The sequence below is a fragment of the Cucurbita pepo genome, chromosome LG20, assembly GCF_002806865.2.
Source record: "Cucurbita pepo subsp. pepo cultivar mu-cu-16 chromosome LG20, ASM280686v2, whole genome shotgun sequence".
Classification (NCBI taxonomy): Eukaryota; Viridiplantae; Streptophyta; class Magnoliopsida; order Cucurbitales; family Cucurbitaceae; genus Cucurbita; species Cucurbita pepo.
Window position 1 is genome coordinate 3077091 of NC_036657.1, and position 17288 is coordinate 3094378.

At 35.1% G+C, this 17288-nt stretch overlaps 4 protein-coding genes across 7 annotated transcripts; 2 read left to right on the top strand and 2 right to left on the bottom strand.

Annotated features, from left to right (window-relative positions):
• Nucleotides 1-134: 134 nt before the first annotated feature.
• Nucleotides 135-3293, bottom strand: LOC111782676. 2 transcript variants are annotated; one of them, XM_023663472.1, is made up of 8 exons: nt 2853-3293; nt 2599-2643; nt 2376-2505; nt 1683-1752; nt 1554-1602; nt 1027-1124; nt 512-650; nt 135-405 (listed from the first exon to the last, which is right to left on the bottom strand). In XM_023663472.1, the coding sequence occupies exons 1-8, from the start codon at nt 3195-3197 to the stop codon at nt 259-261; spliced, it is 1023 nt and encodes a 340-aa protein (XP_023519240.1). In that variant the 5' UTR covers nt 3198-3293; the 3' UTR covers nt 135-258. The 2 variants fall into 2 exon arrangements, with proteins under 2 accessions (XP_023519240.1, XP_023519241.1); XM_023663473.1 differs by having other exon boundaries at nt 209-405; nt 1683-1746.
• Nucleotides 3294-4418: 1125 nt separating this feature from the next.
• On the top strand, nt 4419-5123 carry LOC111783708. 2 transcript variants are annotated; one of them, XM_023664627.1, is made up of 2 exons: nt 4419-4752; nt 4831-5123. In XM_023664627.1, exons 1-2 carry the CDS (start codon nt 4437-4439, stop codon nt 5109-5111), a joined length of 597 nt encoding a protein of 198 aa, XP_023520395.1. In that variant the 5' UTR covers nt 4419-4436; the 3' UTR covers nt 5112-5123. The 2 variants fall into 2 exon arrangements, with proteins under 2 accessions (XP_023520395.1, XP_023520396.1); XM_023664628.1 differs by having other exon boundaries at nt 4861-5123.
• A 4843-nt stretch (nt 5124-9966) lies between these two features.
• On the top strand, nt 9967-13073 carry LOC111783347 (protease Do-like 5, chloroplastic). Of its 2 annotated transcripts, XM_023664272.1 has the most exons (8): nt 9971-10290; nt 10395-10547; nt 10637-10699; nt 10804-10893; nt 11767-11889; nt 12156-12243; nt 12449-12523; nt 12745-13073. In XM_023664272.1, exons 1-8 carry the CDS (start codon nt 10072-10074, stop codon nt 12849-12851), a joined length of 918 nt encoding a protein of 305 aa, XP_023520040.1. In that variant the 5' UTR covers nt 9971-10071; the 3' UTR covers nt 12852-13073. The 2 variants fall into 2 exon arrangements, with proteins under 2 accessions (XP_023520041.1, XP_023520040.1); XM_023664273.1 differs by lacking the exon at nt 10637-10699 and having other exon boundaries at nt 9967-10290.
• Nucleotides 13074-13184: 111 nt separating this feature from the next.
• LOC111783348 lies at nt 13185-16968 on the bottom strand. Its single transcript, XM_023664274.1, has 2 exons — nt 16833-16968; nt 13185-13636 (listed from the first exon to the last, which is right to left on the bottom strand). Exon 2 carries the CDS (start codon nt 13612-13614, stop codon nt 13276-13278), a length of 339 nt encoding a protein of 112 aa, XP_023520042.1. The 5' UTR covers nt 13615-13636; nt 16833-16968; the 3' UTR covers nt 13185-13275.
• Between the last annotated feature and the right edge of the window lie 320 nt (nt 16969-17288).

The following is a 17288-nucleotide window of genomic DNA, read 5'->3' on the forward strand; positions in this document are numbered from 1 at the left end:
AAACCTCTCCATAGCAGACACGTTTTAAAAACCTTGAGGGGAAACTTGAAAGGAAAAGCTCAAATAAGACAATATCTGCTAGCCGTAGACATGGACGGTTACACATAGCCTCTACATAATCAAGTTATAGAATGGTTCAAGTACGGGGAAACTCACATATAAAATACCGATATTCTATTGAACAGATCCAAAAAGTTCGATACGATCTCGAAACAAGAGAGGAGAATATTGATAACAAAATTGGAAGGTAGGTGATGTTTATGATCCTAAGCAATTAAGCCATGTTAAGATAGCATCTGCACCTTTTTGCCAAGAACAATCCAACATCATGTCATGAGCAACTCCTTGTATACAGATTGGTGTCACACTGTAAAACCTGCCTGTTTCATTCAATCCTTCAGCATCCTACACAAGAACAAACAGCAGTGTTCATCCATTACAAAAGGAGCTCAAGTTTAAACAAATTGTTGCAGAACAATTTTGATTCCAGTTCTTAAAAATAAATGAATACCACAATGAAATCATCACTTGCACCAAGCACTAGTACTTCCATGCAAGATTTGGGCAGTGATGGTACTGGAAGGGATGCGTTCAGCTTCCTTAGATCAAATAATGGCATCCTTGAGCTTTCTTTCATCAACTCTTGATATCTGAAAAGGAAGTTTAGAGATTTTGAAGCAGATTATAGACTAACATTTAAACATGGAATGCAAATACTTCGCCGTGCGTTCTAACTCGAGTAACAGCCCAAGCCCATCACTACCAGATATTGTCATTTTTTAGCTTTCCCTCAAGGTTTATAAAACGCGTCTGCTAGGGAGAAGTTTCCACATGTTTATAAAGAATGATTCGTTCTTTTCTCCAACCGATGTGGAATCTCACAAATGTTACATCACTCTTCTTACGATAATTCCATAACTTTTCTTATCCAACTTAGCTATCAAATTTCCAATGCATTTATGGACTGGAAACCGAACAATGATCACAACAACTAAATTAACTTGAGGTATTTCAAACTATACGAACCGTGAAACAAGACGATCCTCCATTGTTGCAGAGAAAAATGTCTCCTTGCAAAGAGGAAGAGATGTTTGAAAAGCCTTTGCTGCCAAACTGAGTGTCACCTACTCAAAGTGAAACAAGATAGTCATGAATCGCTAAAATACGTGGGAGCATTCAAGGTTTAGTAAAAGTATGTCATGTTCGTTTGTAATAGCCCAAGCCCACCGCTAGCAGATATTGTCCACTTTGACCCGTTGTGTATCACTGTCAGCCTCACGATTTTAAAACGCATCTACCAGGGAGAGATTTCCACACCCTTATAAGGAATGCTTCGTTCCCCTCTCCAACCAATATGGGATCTCACATCGCTAATGCTTTAAGTGGAATGCCTATATCGAACAGATTTGAGGTGGAGAAATAGAAGGCACTACCAAAGGCATGTTTGTACTTATGACATACCCAATGAACCAAGAACAGTCAATAGACTCATAAAAAAGGATGCAGAAGCTACCCAGCACTAATTATTATGTCTCAAATTCATGAGGAAGTACCTTAAAAGCAGCAATGGGTTTGGTAAAGAGATAGCGCTTTACGAGTCCACTGGAGAAGAGAAGAAAATACCGAGTTAGGTCGATTATGTTCATGAAGAAATGATTTTGAACTGAGCAGTATGGATGTACCTGTTGCCGGAAGGAGGTACAGAACAGGCAAGAACAGCTCCAGTAAGCCTTGGGAACAATCTTTCTGTATCTAGATCATGCATTATGTATGAAATCATATATGTATAAAATAATTGAGCCTTGACAATTGCAAGTTGTAATGGATTCTTAGTATAAGATATGAAATTAACATAAGAAATTATAACAACTCAATCCCACCGCTAACACAATCCCACCGCTAACAGATATTGTCTTCTTTGTGCTTTCCCTCCCGAGCTTCCCCTCAAGGTTTTTAAAACGCGTTTGTTAGAGAGAGGTTTCCACACCTTATAAAGAATGTTTTGTTATCCTTCTCCAACCGATGTGGGATCTCACAANCCTCTCCAATCGATGTGAGATCTCACAATCCACCCTCTTTCGGAGCCCAACACTCTTGTTGGCACACCACTAGCAGATATTGTCCCCTTTGGGGTTTCCCTTACGAGCATCCCCTCAAGGTTTCTAGGTAGAGAGGTTTCTACACCCTTATAAAGAATGATTCATTCCCCTTTCCAATCGATGAGGGATCTCACAAAAATATTTGACCTCGTTACATAAGACCATATAATCTAAACTGGTAGATAGATAAAATCTCCACATTTTACTAAACCAATTCAATTACGAACTAGAACTTGCTTCACTTTTATCAAGAAAAGATTGATGAAAACGAGCTACCTGAAAAACCATCATATTTGCTGTTTGCTATGTAATATTGTACAATAAGACCTCCAAATGAGTGCCCAAGCAACACTGGTGGTATACTAAAACTTGTATGAATGAAGTCAGCAATATCACTCGCATGTGTCTACTACAAAATTTGGAATGAGGAAGAAATAAGAACACCACCAATACATCCAAAAAACAGAGAAGCTTTCAGGTAGATAGATAGCTAAATTACCTGGAGAGTACCAGCCACCGATGCAGATGGTGCATCACTTTCACCCTGATTGGATGTAAACAGTTTAGCAGTCTTTTTATAGCTCACAACAGCAATTTTATACACATTAAGATGCAATTTATACATAGAATCAACAATTAGGCATGAACTGAGATAGCCATCCAAATCCCAATTCTTAGGAATGCTAATCAAATCCCTAAATATCTCAAAATTCTAGCATTTTAGCAAAAGGAATGGAATCGAGGGACACCCACCTGACCCAACAAGCTGATGGCATAGCAATCGAACCCAGAAGCGGAAAAGAATGGCAGCCAGTGTTCTGCCCAAGACCAAGCCGCGTGGTAGCTTCCATGGACAAAGAGCAGAGGTGGGCGTTCCACATTTGCAGCCATTGATTCGGCCGATTTCGCGGAACCCTTTTGCACAATCACCTCCATTTGAAGACCAGAGGGGAGTTCATGGAAAATGCGGTTCTGTTGGTCCTTCAGCTTGAAGGGTACTCGCATTTTATGGGGTTTAAGGAGCTGGGCATTTGGCCTGAAGGTGGGTTTTGGAGTAGGGAGGAGGGAGATGGGATGGATAGAGGCAAGAACAGCCATGAATTCCAAAATTTTCTTCCTTCAGGTCATTTACAGTTCAACCTTCGCCTTTGCCTTTCGCAATTGCAATTTCGATCTTGAAATAAAAGAGATTTTTTTTTTGGGAGATAATGATAAATTGTGCATTTCGAAACTAATAATTCTTTACACTAGTAAGTTAAGTCTATTGAAATAATAATAATTAAATTAAATTAATTCTTTTAGATTTTTTAAAATTAATGGGTTATTTTCTATGTCAAAATTATTCTTTAAGTCTCTCGTTAAAAATAAAATAAAATTATGTATCTAATTATTTAATTGGGATCTTTTCCAAATAAATTCAAGAATTTATTGACACAACATCTATGTGAATAGATCTCAAAAATATTATTACTCAAGTAAGAAATGCAGATTTAAAAATGAGAAATAGAATTGGAATTGAAGATTCATTCTTCTTTCATATTCACAAGTTTAAATAGAATACAAGCTACCAACTAATATCTATACAAAAGAAAAAATATAAACTAACTCAATCTTAATAATAAAAATAAAATTAAAAAAATATTAACAGATTATTAATATATATAATATATTTTATAATTAATTTATTCTCTAAATATTAACTAACTACCAACGTCTCCCTCAAAGCTAATAACGTCTCCCTCAAATATGTCGGACACGTGGCACAGTGATATGAATTCTCACCAATTTGAATTGTCCACTTGCTATAATATAAAATAACCCAAAAAGCTTTCGCACTTAATTCTCACTATCCAGTCGTTGTAAATTTTTCAACCCAAACAACGCTCGGTAAATAATAAATTTAACTTAAACAATACTCTTTGAGTTGATTCAGATTATTCTGACCATTTATTCAAATTTTTATTTCAATAAAAATAAAATATTAGATCGTACGGTTGGATTGGATGATGGAAGTCCACGTCGGTTAATTTAGAGAATGATCATGGGATTTATAAGTGAGGAATACTAACTCTATTGAAACGAGACATTTTGGAGGAAGCCTAAAGTAAAGCCATGAGAGCTTATGCTCAAAGTGGACAATATCATACCATTGTGGAGAGTCGTGTTGGTGTACCCACGTACAACATCTATTTACTTTTATTTTGAAAGGTATTTAATTAACAAAAAGTGGTAAACCACACTATAAAAAGGAGTGTTTTGCAAATTAAAACTAGCATCAACTAATTTTGAAAAGCCTGATCTCCCTGTGTTCTTGTTCCATCAGCAGCTAAGTGATCAATGGCCATGAAACCCAGAAGAAAGTTCCTCCATTTATACGCAGAGGAAGCTCTCTGTTTCTCCGCCTTCCTTCTCTCCCTCTTCATTTACTTCTCTGCTTTCAATCTCTCTCTCTCCACTCTCTTCCGCCACACCACCTTCTGGTTTTGCCTCTCCAACACTCTCATTTTCATCATCGCCGCCCATTCCCGCGCTTTCTCTCCGCCCCCCACCTTCAACTCCGCCGCCGTAATCATCCCAACCCCACCACAAAATAACTTCAATTCCGGCAACCCAACTGAAAATCATCAACAACAACAAATCCCACTTCCCACTGGTACACACACAATGATTCTCTCTTTTCTATTTTTAACATTTTTATTGTCCTTCTTCTAATTTTTTAGATATGTTTTAGGCCAAATTGAATTTGGGTTAATTATTTCAGAAATTTCGATTAATAATTCGAGAAAATCTTACGATCCAAGCAAGTCGGAGAAAGCGATGAGAAGAGTTGCTAAGGAAACGAAGATGGCGATGAGGAGATCGAAGACGATGACGAGAAATGAGAAAGAAGAGACGAAGAATGAGTTAGCGGAGATGTCAAATGAAGAACTGAACAAAAGAGTTGAAGAGTTTATTGAACGATTCAATAGACAAATGAGACTTCAAGCGATTGGAGATAGCAATGAGGAGTAGAATGGACCAATATTACGACGGTTTAATGTATTAGTGTTCTATCAACTCGAATATAGTTCAACTAGTTAATATCTTGTTATTATGAATTATTTTTACTCGTTTACCTGAGAAGATTTACAAATTTAAACGTACGTAAACTAAATCGTTATAAGCGAAAATTTATCAATTATGTTGGTGAATGACGACAAGACTATGAAATACGAAGAACAAGGAGGTTTCCTCTAACAATGGGTGCGTTTATTTTGATTCATTTAGTCATTCATTTCTTTCGTAACAATCGAACAAAATAGCTTATAGAAACTCAATTGTTCATGAATGATGTTGATATAACACGTTACAATTTCGTCGAGCTTTTCCACCATAATATATTTGATAAAAGAAGAAATTTTAATGAAGTAAATTCACAACACATATATCATAATCAAACCACGTTCGGCCATATTTATTTATAATATTTGTTGTTTTTAATCTTCTCGTAAAATCAAAATATATTTAAATTAACTATATATATATATATATATATATATATATATATATCTTTTTAAAGTCCGAGTTTGGTAACGTTTTAGTCTCTAAATTTTTAAACATGACATCTTAATCGTGGAAGTTTAAGAACGGTATTGATCCCTTATATTAATTGTATAATTGAAGGACGCTAACGTGACACGTTCTTAAATTAAATAAAAAATAAAAATATCTCCCAATACTTCCTTCTCCTTCCTCCCATCCGTTGAATACCGTTATCTCCCAGCCCACCGTCTCTTTCTCCCCCAATCTTGCTTTGTCTCAAATTTAAAAGAAGGGTTCCCGTCCTTTCGGGTCAAGGGAGAAGGAGTCGATAGGAAACTATGACGGTGTGATAGTCATGCGTGTCGAAGGTGTATTTTCCATGACTGTATGCCCATTGCATACCAAAACCCTTATGTTGTATGGCTTTATTGTTTTCCTTCTCCGCTTTTATATAATTTCCCTTTTGTACTTTCTAAGTGTATGATGTTTCGGAAGAATCATGTTTACGTCTGGAAGACCTAAAAGTGCCTTAGATAGGGGATGCGACTGATCGTCAATTCTTCCTACCCTGGGTTACATGCTATCTACGTCGTGATATTTGTTTATTTGCTTATAGCCATATAACGTTACTTTCTTCATTTCTCTACATCTTACTTTCAAAATTCTCTTTCTAAAATCTCTCGATGACCTCGTTTTCTAAAACCTTCTTCTCAAAGTAGGGCAAAAGGCTTGGGTATACATCGTCAGGTTAAAGGCAACACGATTTCGAACTGGCTGACTCACTCGATGATGAGAGTGAGTACCGCACAATTGCGTACAAACATCCCGTAAGAGCATGATTGTGACAACAAGCCGTCGTGGCCTTCGATGAAAGGAGAGAAAAAAAATATTATTTAAATAAAAAAAAAGTGTACAGTAATAAAAAGTTGACGATAGGATGAAATATAAGGACTAAAATGTAAAATAAAATAAATTAAAAACAATTTTTAAAAATCGGAATTTTATCTTATATTAAAAACAATACTATTAATTTACTTAACCACATACCAATAAGCTTTTATTGATCTGATTGTAATTTAATTATATTAAATGATATATATAATTACAAGAATTACACGTGGAACTATTTCCCATTCATTTAATCAATCCTTAATAATTTTTTTATTTCTTTGATGGAACTTAAAGTGATGATTAATATCTTATTAAACTTTGTTTTTTGTTTAATAATGTATGCTTTTAAGTTATTGGGATCTCCAATAATCTTCGTTTAAATTCCATAAAATATAGTTAATACAAGTTATGTTATTTTAAGATTTTTTTTTTTTTTCTTAGACTTGGATCGATCTTAGTTACCAGCAATACTAAGATGTGATATAGAGTCGAGCTTTCTGAAATGGAAGCAATAAAAATAATCGATCTAACTCGTTTAAGAACGAGAGAAATGATAGGCTTGGAACGGAAGGAAATACAACTGGTTGTCAAATGACTACCTAAGTTATATATGCTATCGATGTCATCGTGCTCTCTTATTGCTTGCTAGCGTATAACGTTTACTTTTGCACAATTGCGTCGTAAGTTACAAAAAAAGTGTGATTATGTAATAGCTCAAGCCTATCGCTAGTAGATATTGTCAGTTTTGGCCTGTTACGTAGGAGAGACTTCCACACCCTTATATAGAATGCTTCGTTCCTCTCTTCAACCAATGTGAATCTCACAATCCACCCCCCTTGGAGTCTCAGCGTGTGTTAGGGATAGGTTTTGACATCTTTATATAGAATGTTTGGTTCCTCTCTCCAACCAACGTAGGGCACCCCCTTGGAAGTCGAACGTCTATTAGGGAGAGCTTTCCACACCCTTATACAGAATGCTTCGTTCCCCTCTCCAACCAATGTGAGATCTCACAATCCACCCCCTCGTTTGGAGGCCCAACGTCTTCACTGGCACCACCACCCCATGTTTGGCTCTCTAATATCATTTGTCCGCTTTGACCAGTTACGAATCGCTTTCAGTCTCACGATTTTAAAATGAATCTACTAGGGAGGGGTTTCCACACCCTTACAAGGAATGTTTCATTCCCCTCTCCAATCGATATGAGATCTCACAAATTATGACAGTAATCTTTATAAAAAGATGCGTTTTTCAAAATTGTTCGAAACTTCAATGAAATTTCGACACGGTGTATTATAATATCATAAAGTCAATAGACNAGGGAATAAAATGTTGTTGAAATTATCAAAAGATATTTCAATTCATNTCGATATGAGATCTCACAAATTATGACAGTAATCTTTATAAAAAGATGCGTTTTTCAAAATTGTTCGAAACTTCAATGAAATTTCGACACGGTGTATTATAATATCATAAAGTCAATAGACTTCGGGATCGTTTCCGAATAAGATAAATTATTTTTATGTGTACTCGAAAATACTTTCCATAAGAAAAAAAGGAAAAAAAAAAAGGTGTTGAATCTTTAATTTAGTGGGTGGGAAAAGAAGTGTAAATTTATTGTGCCACGTAGCTGCTTTAATTGCAAAGGAAAAGATTGTGGAGGGCCATAAAGAAAAGCCTTCACACTACGAATTAAAAGGTAAAAAAAAAAAAAAAAAAAAAAAAAAAAAAAAAAAAAAAAAAAAAAAAAAAAAAAAANGTCAAATTGAAGAAGAACGAAGATTCATGTTATAAATTTTGGGTGGATTACAATTTAGAGTAATTTAGATTTATTGTATTTCATTAATGTATTTTAAGACTTTTTATTTACATTAGGTTACAATTACATAATGTTAATTATGACCATTAAGTAGGAATGTTACCACACTCCGAATGCCTTTAATAGTTTCATTTTGAGGCTATATAAAACGTAAGTTGTATTTATAAGGAAACTTAGAAAATGTAGTAAAAAAATCACTTGTGCTTTCTTTAGCTAATGACTAAGTTTCTTTGCAATTCTATGTAATTTAGGTTGCATGTAGAATTATTCAAGCTTGACATGATCAATCTTACTTATGGAGTGATTCGAATCTCAAACAAGTGTTCGCGTTGAGATATTTGATCAATAAGAATCATTCAAGCTCGACATGATCGATCTTGTTTGTGGAGTGATTCAAATCTCAAACAATATTCTTGTCTTGAGANCCAATATTTTGACACCTCTCATTTCAATTCTTTTAATATATAATTGCCCTACCTTTCGGACGAAGAAATGACCAATCTGATATATAGTTCGATAAATAAAGCCATGAATTACCATTTTAAAGGTCGATGATTCGATAAAATAAAGAAGAAATGAAGAAATCTCGATCGGAACTCAAATTTATAGATAGAAATAGAATTAGACACTATTACCCGAGAAGCTAACCTATGAGCCGTGAAGAAAGAGTTTGGAGTTGGGTCTTAATCTTTTACAAAGATTAAAAAAAATAAAAAATAAGAGTAGTCATGAGGTCTCACATCGATTGGAGAGATGAATAGATATGAACCAAGAGACATCAATCATACAATATACTTCAATGAACAAGGGAATAAAATGTTGTTGAAATTATCAAAAGATATTTCAATTCATGTCAAATTGAAGAAGAACGAAGATTCATGTTATAAATTTTGGGTGGATTACAATTTAGAGTAATTTAGATTTATTGTATTTCATTAATGTATTTTAAGACTTTTTATTTACATTAGGTTACAATTACATAATGTTAATTATGACCATTAAGTAGGAATGTTACCACACTCCGAATGCCTTTAATAGTTTCATTTTGAGGCTATATAAAACGTAAGTTGTATTTATAAGGAAACTTAGAAAATGTAGTAAAAAAATCACTTGTGCTTTCTTTAGCTAATGACTAAGTTTCTTTGCAATTCTATGTAATTTAGGTTGCATGTAGAATTATTCAAGCTTGACATGATCAATCTTACTTATGGAGTGATTCGAATCTCAAACAAGTGTTCGCGTTGAGATATTTGATCAATAAGAATCATTCAAGCTCGACATGATCGATCTTGTTTGTGGAGTGATTCAAATCTCAAACAATATTCTTGTCTTGAGATATTCAATCAACAAGGTAATCCGAATCTTACTCCACTTGTAATGATTTCCACATATCAATTCCTTATTAGGGTGTGGATACCTGTTTCCGACGATATGTAATGAGTGAAAACGGATAATCTCTAAGAACGGTAGACTTGAGCTGTTATATAGTCTCTAGCTTTATTCATTGAGTTTGAGATACTATATTTTAGATAGTTATATATAAATGTGACACACGACTAAAGTGAAGCAGTACATAAATAAATCAATAAATAAATACTTTGAAAAATTAATATTTGTATGAAAAATAAATTTTAATACGATTTTTTTTTTCGCTTGAAAAAATCCATGGAAGATAATTGTATTTCTAAAAAACAACGATAAGATTGATCAGTTGAAGATTCATTGGAAGAAAAGTGGAAATCCATGGCGTCGGGCTCGCTGGGAATTCGTGTTCTTCCAGTTTCATCTCCCCCTAATTCGTCGGAAATTTCCTTACCCTTCACTTCGCGAAGAGCCATAGTGTTTGCCCCGACTGCTTTAATGGCTTCCCTGCTCGCCTTCCCTGTTCCCAGTTTTGCCGCTCTTCCCCAACTGCAAGACGAGGTTCCACAAGAAGAAGATCGAATCGTTGGTCTTTTCCAGGTCCCTTCTCATAATCTTAGATAATAACTCTAGAATTCTTCTGTTTCGATTGAAATTAGGTCTTCTTCATCTGTTTTGTTCTGTTGGTTCTGATTGCAATGTAGGAAACTTCACCTTCGGTTGTTTGTATAAAGAATCTTGAAATTGCTAAAAAACCCCAAAACCCTTCTGAAGAGGCCATGCTTATTGAGGATGATGAAAACGCCAAGGTCAAAGGGACTGGTTCGGGGTTTATTTGGGATAAATTTGGGCATATCGTAAGCTCTTCTCTTCTTTGATTCTTTACATTTCTTCTAGCGCCCTGCTGCTGCAAATTTTTTAGCTTAAGAATGTATGCTTGTGACAGGTTACTAATTACCATGTCGTTTCTGCATTGGCTACTGATAATAGTGGATTACAGCGTTGTAAGGTTTTGTTCGTTAGTTTCTGTGTTTTGGATTGTTAAGCATTCTTAGTGGCTAGACATGCTAGCAGTCTCTAGTCTTGGTTTCTCAGTTTTGTTTGCTTCTGTAGGTAAATTTGCTCGATGTTAAAGGAAATGGAATCTCTAGAGATGCAAAAGTTGTAGGATTTGATCCTGAGTATGATCTAGCTGTTCTTAAGGTATTGAATCAAGCTTGCTTGTGTTGTTCTTTTTCTTTTTATTTTTCTTTAATTTCTTTAAGCTTCTGGTTTGCTTTGTTATGTTAAACCTATGTGCTGTACATTCAGTGACAATGTTGAATGTCTTCTCTCAATTTCGACTTATGAAATCCCTCCTGAAATTGGTGCCAATATTTAAATTCTTTATCTTCTTTATCGATGTGCTAATTTAGCTCTATATTTGTGTATAGAGCATTCTTAGCTTCATCTCCTAGAAGCAAATATATGGATATGAGACACAAATACGTCATGAACACAGCAACATGTGATTTTATAAAAATTTAAGGCACAAACGTGGAAAGAATACTAACTTTTAATTGAAGAAAATTCAAAATCAATAAGTTTATTGTGCAGTTTATATGATTTAAAAAAATGAGTCATGTATTTTGATCTCAAACTTTATTATTTTATGTGAGATCTCACCTCGTTTGGAAAGGGGAACGTAGGATTCCTTATAAGGATGTGAAAACCTCTCCCTAGTAGACGCGTTTTAAAATCTTGAGGAGAAGTCCGAAAGGAAAAGCCCAAAAAAGATAATATCTGTTAGCAGTGAGTTTAAGCTGTTACATTTTTCGTCCTATATATTATATATCTATTTAGTACTCATCAAATATTTAGTGCATGTCTCACAAATGATGATCCTATATCGACTTTTTGTGCAGCTAGTGTCAAACACATAAAGTATGTGCTAACAAGTATTCTATGTATCCAATAAGTGTCGGAGTGTCCAAGTATTTGAAACGTGTTGGACACGGACACACTACCCAAACTAAAATGTTTGTGCTTCTTAGAAACCATGATCGGCTGATTCTGAAGTTTCCATGTAACATCCAGGTGGAACTTCAAGGACATGAACTAAAGCCCATAGTCTTTGGTACCTCTCGAAGTTTACGTGTTGGTCAGAGCTGCTATGCCATTGGCAACCCTTTTGGTTATGAGAAGACACTCACAGCAGGAGTAAGGCATCAAGAATGTTACTTCCTCCATTTAATATAGGGAAACCCACTTTGAGTTTTCCATTCCAAAGCTAAAACTAATACTTCTCTCTTATAATGAACATATTAATCATAGAAGTTTATAATATCTCATCTCACACACATTTATGCTTTCTTCAAGTGTCATATCAAGTTTCGTACTGGTGTTCTTTACCAAGTAACACAGAGTCATATAGCAGATTGACTAAATAATTAAGAACCGTAAATCATTCAGGGTTTGGATAGCAGGTGATCAGCGGATTGGGTAGAGAAATTCCATCCCCAAATGGAAGGGCCATCAGGGGAGCTATTCAGACAGATGCTGCTATTAGTGCAGGTTCATGGTTCAACTTCCTGAAATAATATTTTTCCATTTCAAACACTGTTATCTTTTCATGCTCTTTCTTCTTCCCTTTCAAAGCTATTCTCCTTTCATCACTCATATTATAAGTGTTCATGGATTCCAGCTTATCTTGTTCTTTCTATTCGGTCTCTGGTTTATGCTGCCCAAGTCTCCATTATAATGCATAGAAGTTTTACAGGGAATTCAGGGGGGCCATTAGTTGACTTATACGGCCATGTAATTGGAGTCAACACAGCAACTTTCACTCGCAAAGGTGAAGGATCTAAATTTCTTCATCTGCCTTAGTTTGTCAGTGGAAATATGAATCCATAATGTTTCTTTCCCACTTTTTCTTTAAACCTGGCTGCTGATTTCTTTGCCTAAGTATCAAAGCTAGTTCAACTTTTTATAGCCACTTGAAAGAACAGTCTTATTGGTATTTTTTGTGCTTATTCAGTTCAAAGTTGCGGTTTCATGTTTGGTTATTCACTACAGGAACTGGAATGTCTTCTGGTGTTAATTTTGCAATACCAATAGACACAGTTGTACGGACTGTGCCATATCTTATTGTATATGGAACGCCTTACAGTGAGAGATTTTGAACGAGTTTTACTGTCTTAAGGGAACACAGCAGTCATTCAAGCAGAACCAACTCCTCTTCAAGACCATAGAACACACTGTAAATGAATTTGCTTTCTCTAATGTATTATCCATATGCATTTCAAGATCTTGGTCCGAGTATTATTCTTCTTCTCTCTGTTGGGTAATTCTATTATTGAAGCTACGATTAATGAAATTCAACGGGAAGAGTGTGGCGATTCGTGTTTGTTTAAATGTCTACATTAAGCTTTTGACGTTAACACATTTGAGTTCTAAACCAAATTTAAAAAATGCCCATATTTCCACTAAAACATCATATTATTTTAGAATTTTTCTGTAGTAATAGAAACTGTCGTAAACATTCTCTTCAAACAAGTGTGCAGAATTTCCCCCCTCCCCTCTTAGCCTAAGGCTTGATCTTATTAGCTAAACAGATAACAGCGCCAATTGTTCATCAATGGTACTATCTACATGACAAGATACACGGCAAGAGTTAGGGATAAGAATAAGACCTAGGCATCGTTGTTCCATTGGAGAAGGCGAGCTACGTCGAGTGCTACGATACTCTACTGCATCTTGAAGGATGATATTTCCTTGCTTGTCCATGCAGTAAAAGGAGCCCAAGAAAAACCTTCCATCTTTAATACCTATGAGCATTCGACGGAACAGAAGCTTTCTCACCTTTCCTACACGATCTAAACTGTCTGGATTAGACTCAACATTGCTACCAACCTGAACCATGGATCCTCCTGATTCTTGTTCCATCTATGGTTACTTCAATTGGTCCCTATAAGTGGAAAGGTAGTTGTAATTGATGAACAGGCCCAATTATATAATCAGAATTGCAACTAAAGTCACTGTAATCTGAGTGAAAAAAACGGGTTAAAATTGTCGGAAAGAGAGATTGGGATTTTGTGAAATGAGGAAAAGATCAAATCCATAAAAGTAACGAATGCTAAACACAACAGACACAGAATCCATCAATGGAAAACTAATGGTAGGACAGATCAGGTCTTAATTCACATAATTTCATTATAACAAACAATGTTCTTAAAAGCTGTATTCTAATTATGTAGAGAACTGCATTTGCCAAAAGAACAATCCCAATAAGAGCAACCATCATTCCACCACAATAAGGGCATACAAACAACAGGTAATGGATGGAAATGATGATAACTCTACCAGAGATCATGATATAAGAGAAATAACCCCACTTTAGTACTCTAGTTATCTCAAACCCAGAAAACCAATACTGGTGAACCTGTAAATTGATCGAAGAGACTCGCATACAGCTAATACTAACAATTTTGTCAAAACTCAAACGAATGTCTCTCAAGATCATCATTACAGATGATATTGCAGGAGGCCCTGTAGCAGGTACAGAGGGAGGAGGCAAGTGGTCTAGAGCTCTTGACATGACTGATTAATGCAAGTTGTGACTCTTAAGGCATGAGTGATTCGACAAGGACAAGGTAAAGTCCAAGCACATTATTCCTTTAAACTAGAGGAAATGGTTAAAAATTAAAATGGTTATGGCAGGATTTCATAGCAATTCTGGTTAAGGAATTAGAATACACATTCACTAGAACCTTCGATTATCTAGTTTTGAATCAACGCAAACGAATCTCACTTTTACATGCAAACGTTACAAGTCAAGCGCCTGAGATTAATCCATTGTACCATCTCTAAGTCCACTTACACAATATTCAATCCAAGTAAGCATCTACAGAAACTTAAACCCCTAATCCCCATGTTAATATATCAAATTCCCCATCTAGAGGCTGGTATGTTTAAGGTGTTGTACCAAAAGCAGAAGTAAGATCGATTGTACTCACATACTCACCCACTAAAATTAAACAAAGAGACAAAGATTTATGTGGTTTGGAGATAAGAAGTTCCCCGGCATCCACGGGTAGCAACCAATCTCAATAATCAAAGTGTATATCTCACACTACAAAGTCTCTCAACAAAAATTCTTCCCAAATGACACTCAACAAATACAAAATGAAACACAAGCTCAATAAAAAAACAATACCCTCAATCATCCTAGACAACCTTTTATATAAGGATGATTCATGTATCAAAATGATAATATGAATCATCAAGCGTTATGAACTTAGATGAGGATTAATAACCAAATTAATATTCTTATTTAATCAAAATGGTTACAAACTAAATGAGAGTTAATAACCAAATTAATTGAGATTTATGACAATTTACAACAATCTCTGCCAAGCAGAAGATCTCCAAGCATATAACTGGTTTGGTTGCCACTAAGTCAACAAACTACTTCTTCCTTCTAACATTGATCAGATTTTCTTCAATCTGCCTACCAAATCTCCAAATGATAGCATATGCTTTCCCTATGATTGATGAAGTTCCAAGCTACAAAGATGCTATTTAGAGCTCGGATAGTTTACACTGACAAGTGGATATGAATCCGGAGATAGAGTCATTGCAGTTAAATCAAACTTGGGACTCAGTAAACGATCCATCATCAAGGCACCGATAATACACACAATGATCAAATTGACTATGAGTGTACATATGCTCTACCATGAAGTGATCAAACTTTTTATACCATTGGCAAAGAGATTGCTTCAGCACATACAAAGATTTCTTCAATCTGCATGCCAAATGTTGTTGCCCAACTATGTAAAACCCAATTGGTTGTACCATATATATTTCTTCTCCCAAATCTCCATGCAAAAAAGCAGTTTTTACATCGAGTTGTGCAAGCTCAAGATTAAATTGAGCAACCAAAGCCAACAAAATTCGAAGGAAAGAATGTTGTACCACAGGTGAGAAAATCTCATTGTAATCAATACCTTCCTTTTGCGCATAACCTTTAGCCACAAGTTGCGCCTTATAACGAAATCTTCCTTGTTTTGCATAAACCCATTTACAACCAATTTCCTTCTTACCGTTTGGAAGTTGTACTAAGGCCCAAGTTTGATTTATCTGCAATGACTCTATCTCCTGATTCATAGCCACTTGCCAGTGTAAACTATCCGAGCTCTGAATAGCATCTTTGTAGTGGGAACTCCACAATCCTAGGGAAATCATATGCTATCGTTTAGAGATTTGGTAGGCAGATTCAAGAAAATCTTATCAATGTTAGAAGGAAGAAGTAGTATGTTGACTGGGTGACAACCAAACCAATTATCTGCTTTGGGATCTTCTGACAAGATGGAGATTATTGTAAATTGTCATAAATCTCATTTAATAACTCCCATTTAGTTTATAACCATTTAATATTAATTTGTTGAGAGAGTTTGTAACGTGAGAGTGTGAGATATACACTTTGCAACACTTTGATTAGTGAGATTGGTTGCTACCCGTATATGTAGGGGAATTTCTTCTCTCCGAACCACGTAAATCTTTGTCTTTTGTTTAATTTCAGTTGGTGGGTGGGTGAGTACAATCGATCTTACTTCCACTATTGGTACAACAATTGGTATCAGAGCTTTGTGGTTGTGACATTTTTTGCACAACAAGTGGTATCAGTGCTTTTGGTACAACAATTGGGTATCAAAGCATTTTTTATTGTGGCAGCAATTGGGTATCAAACCATTTTTTATTGTAGCATTCCACTGCAACAATTGGGGATCATGGTTGTGGCATTAGGGTACAATTTCTAATCCAACAGTCAGCCAATTCATGTTCAGACCTAACAGAAACCCAATAATCTGAGGCAGGGAAAAACGAAAACCAACTTTGAATTACCTAGAAGGCTCGAAGGATCCACCGAAATGGAGTAAGTACAATACTCAAAACATTTTGCTTCGCTTATAAAACAACAAATACAATTAGAAAGAAAAGCGAATATATCACCCAATAGAATCATCCATAATACGGACTTCGCAGAGGAAAGAGCCACGAATCGGCATCATCGGCGACGCCATTGTGGAGTTTACAATTTAAGGAAAGATTACTGCCATTAAAACAGGGAAAACAATAAGATAAAAGCTCCAGAATCATACCCGGAGTGGACGAAGAGAAAGAGACGGTGGGAGTCGGCAGAACTGAGGCGATCTTGGCGGCCGATTGTAATTCTGAGCTTCCCGTCGCGGATGAGACCGGAGAAATAAGGGTTAAAATTTAATATTTAGTTTTCTTTTTAAATAATGTTTTAATAAATTGTTGAATTTCCAATTTATCTTTATCTAACTATTTAATAAATTTTAATTACAAATTTATAGAATTATATTTGATCTCATTAAATAAAAAAAAACATCTAATTTTATATCTTTTGCCATATTGCTAACTTTATATATTTTTTTAAGAAAATATAAATTTAATATTTAAAAAGAAAAAAATATATTTTTTAAATATATAAAAACTTATTTTTTTAGTTAAAAAAGAGTGTTAAATTAGTTTCCCATTAACAACATTTAATTAACACAAAAAAAATTAATTAAATTACTAATAAACTCAAC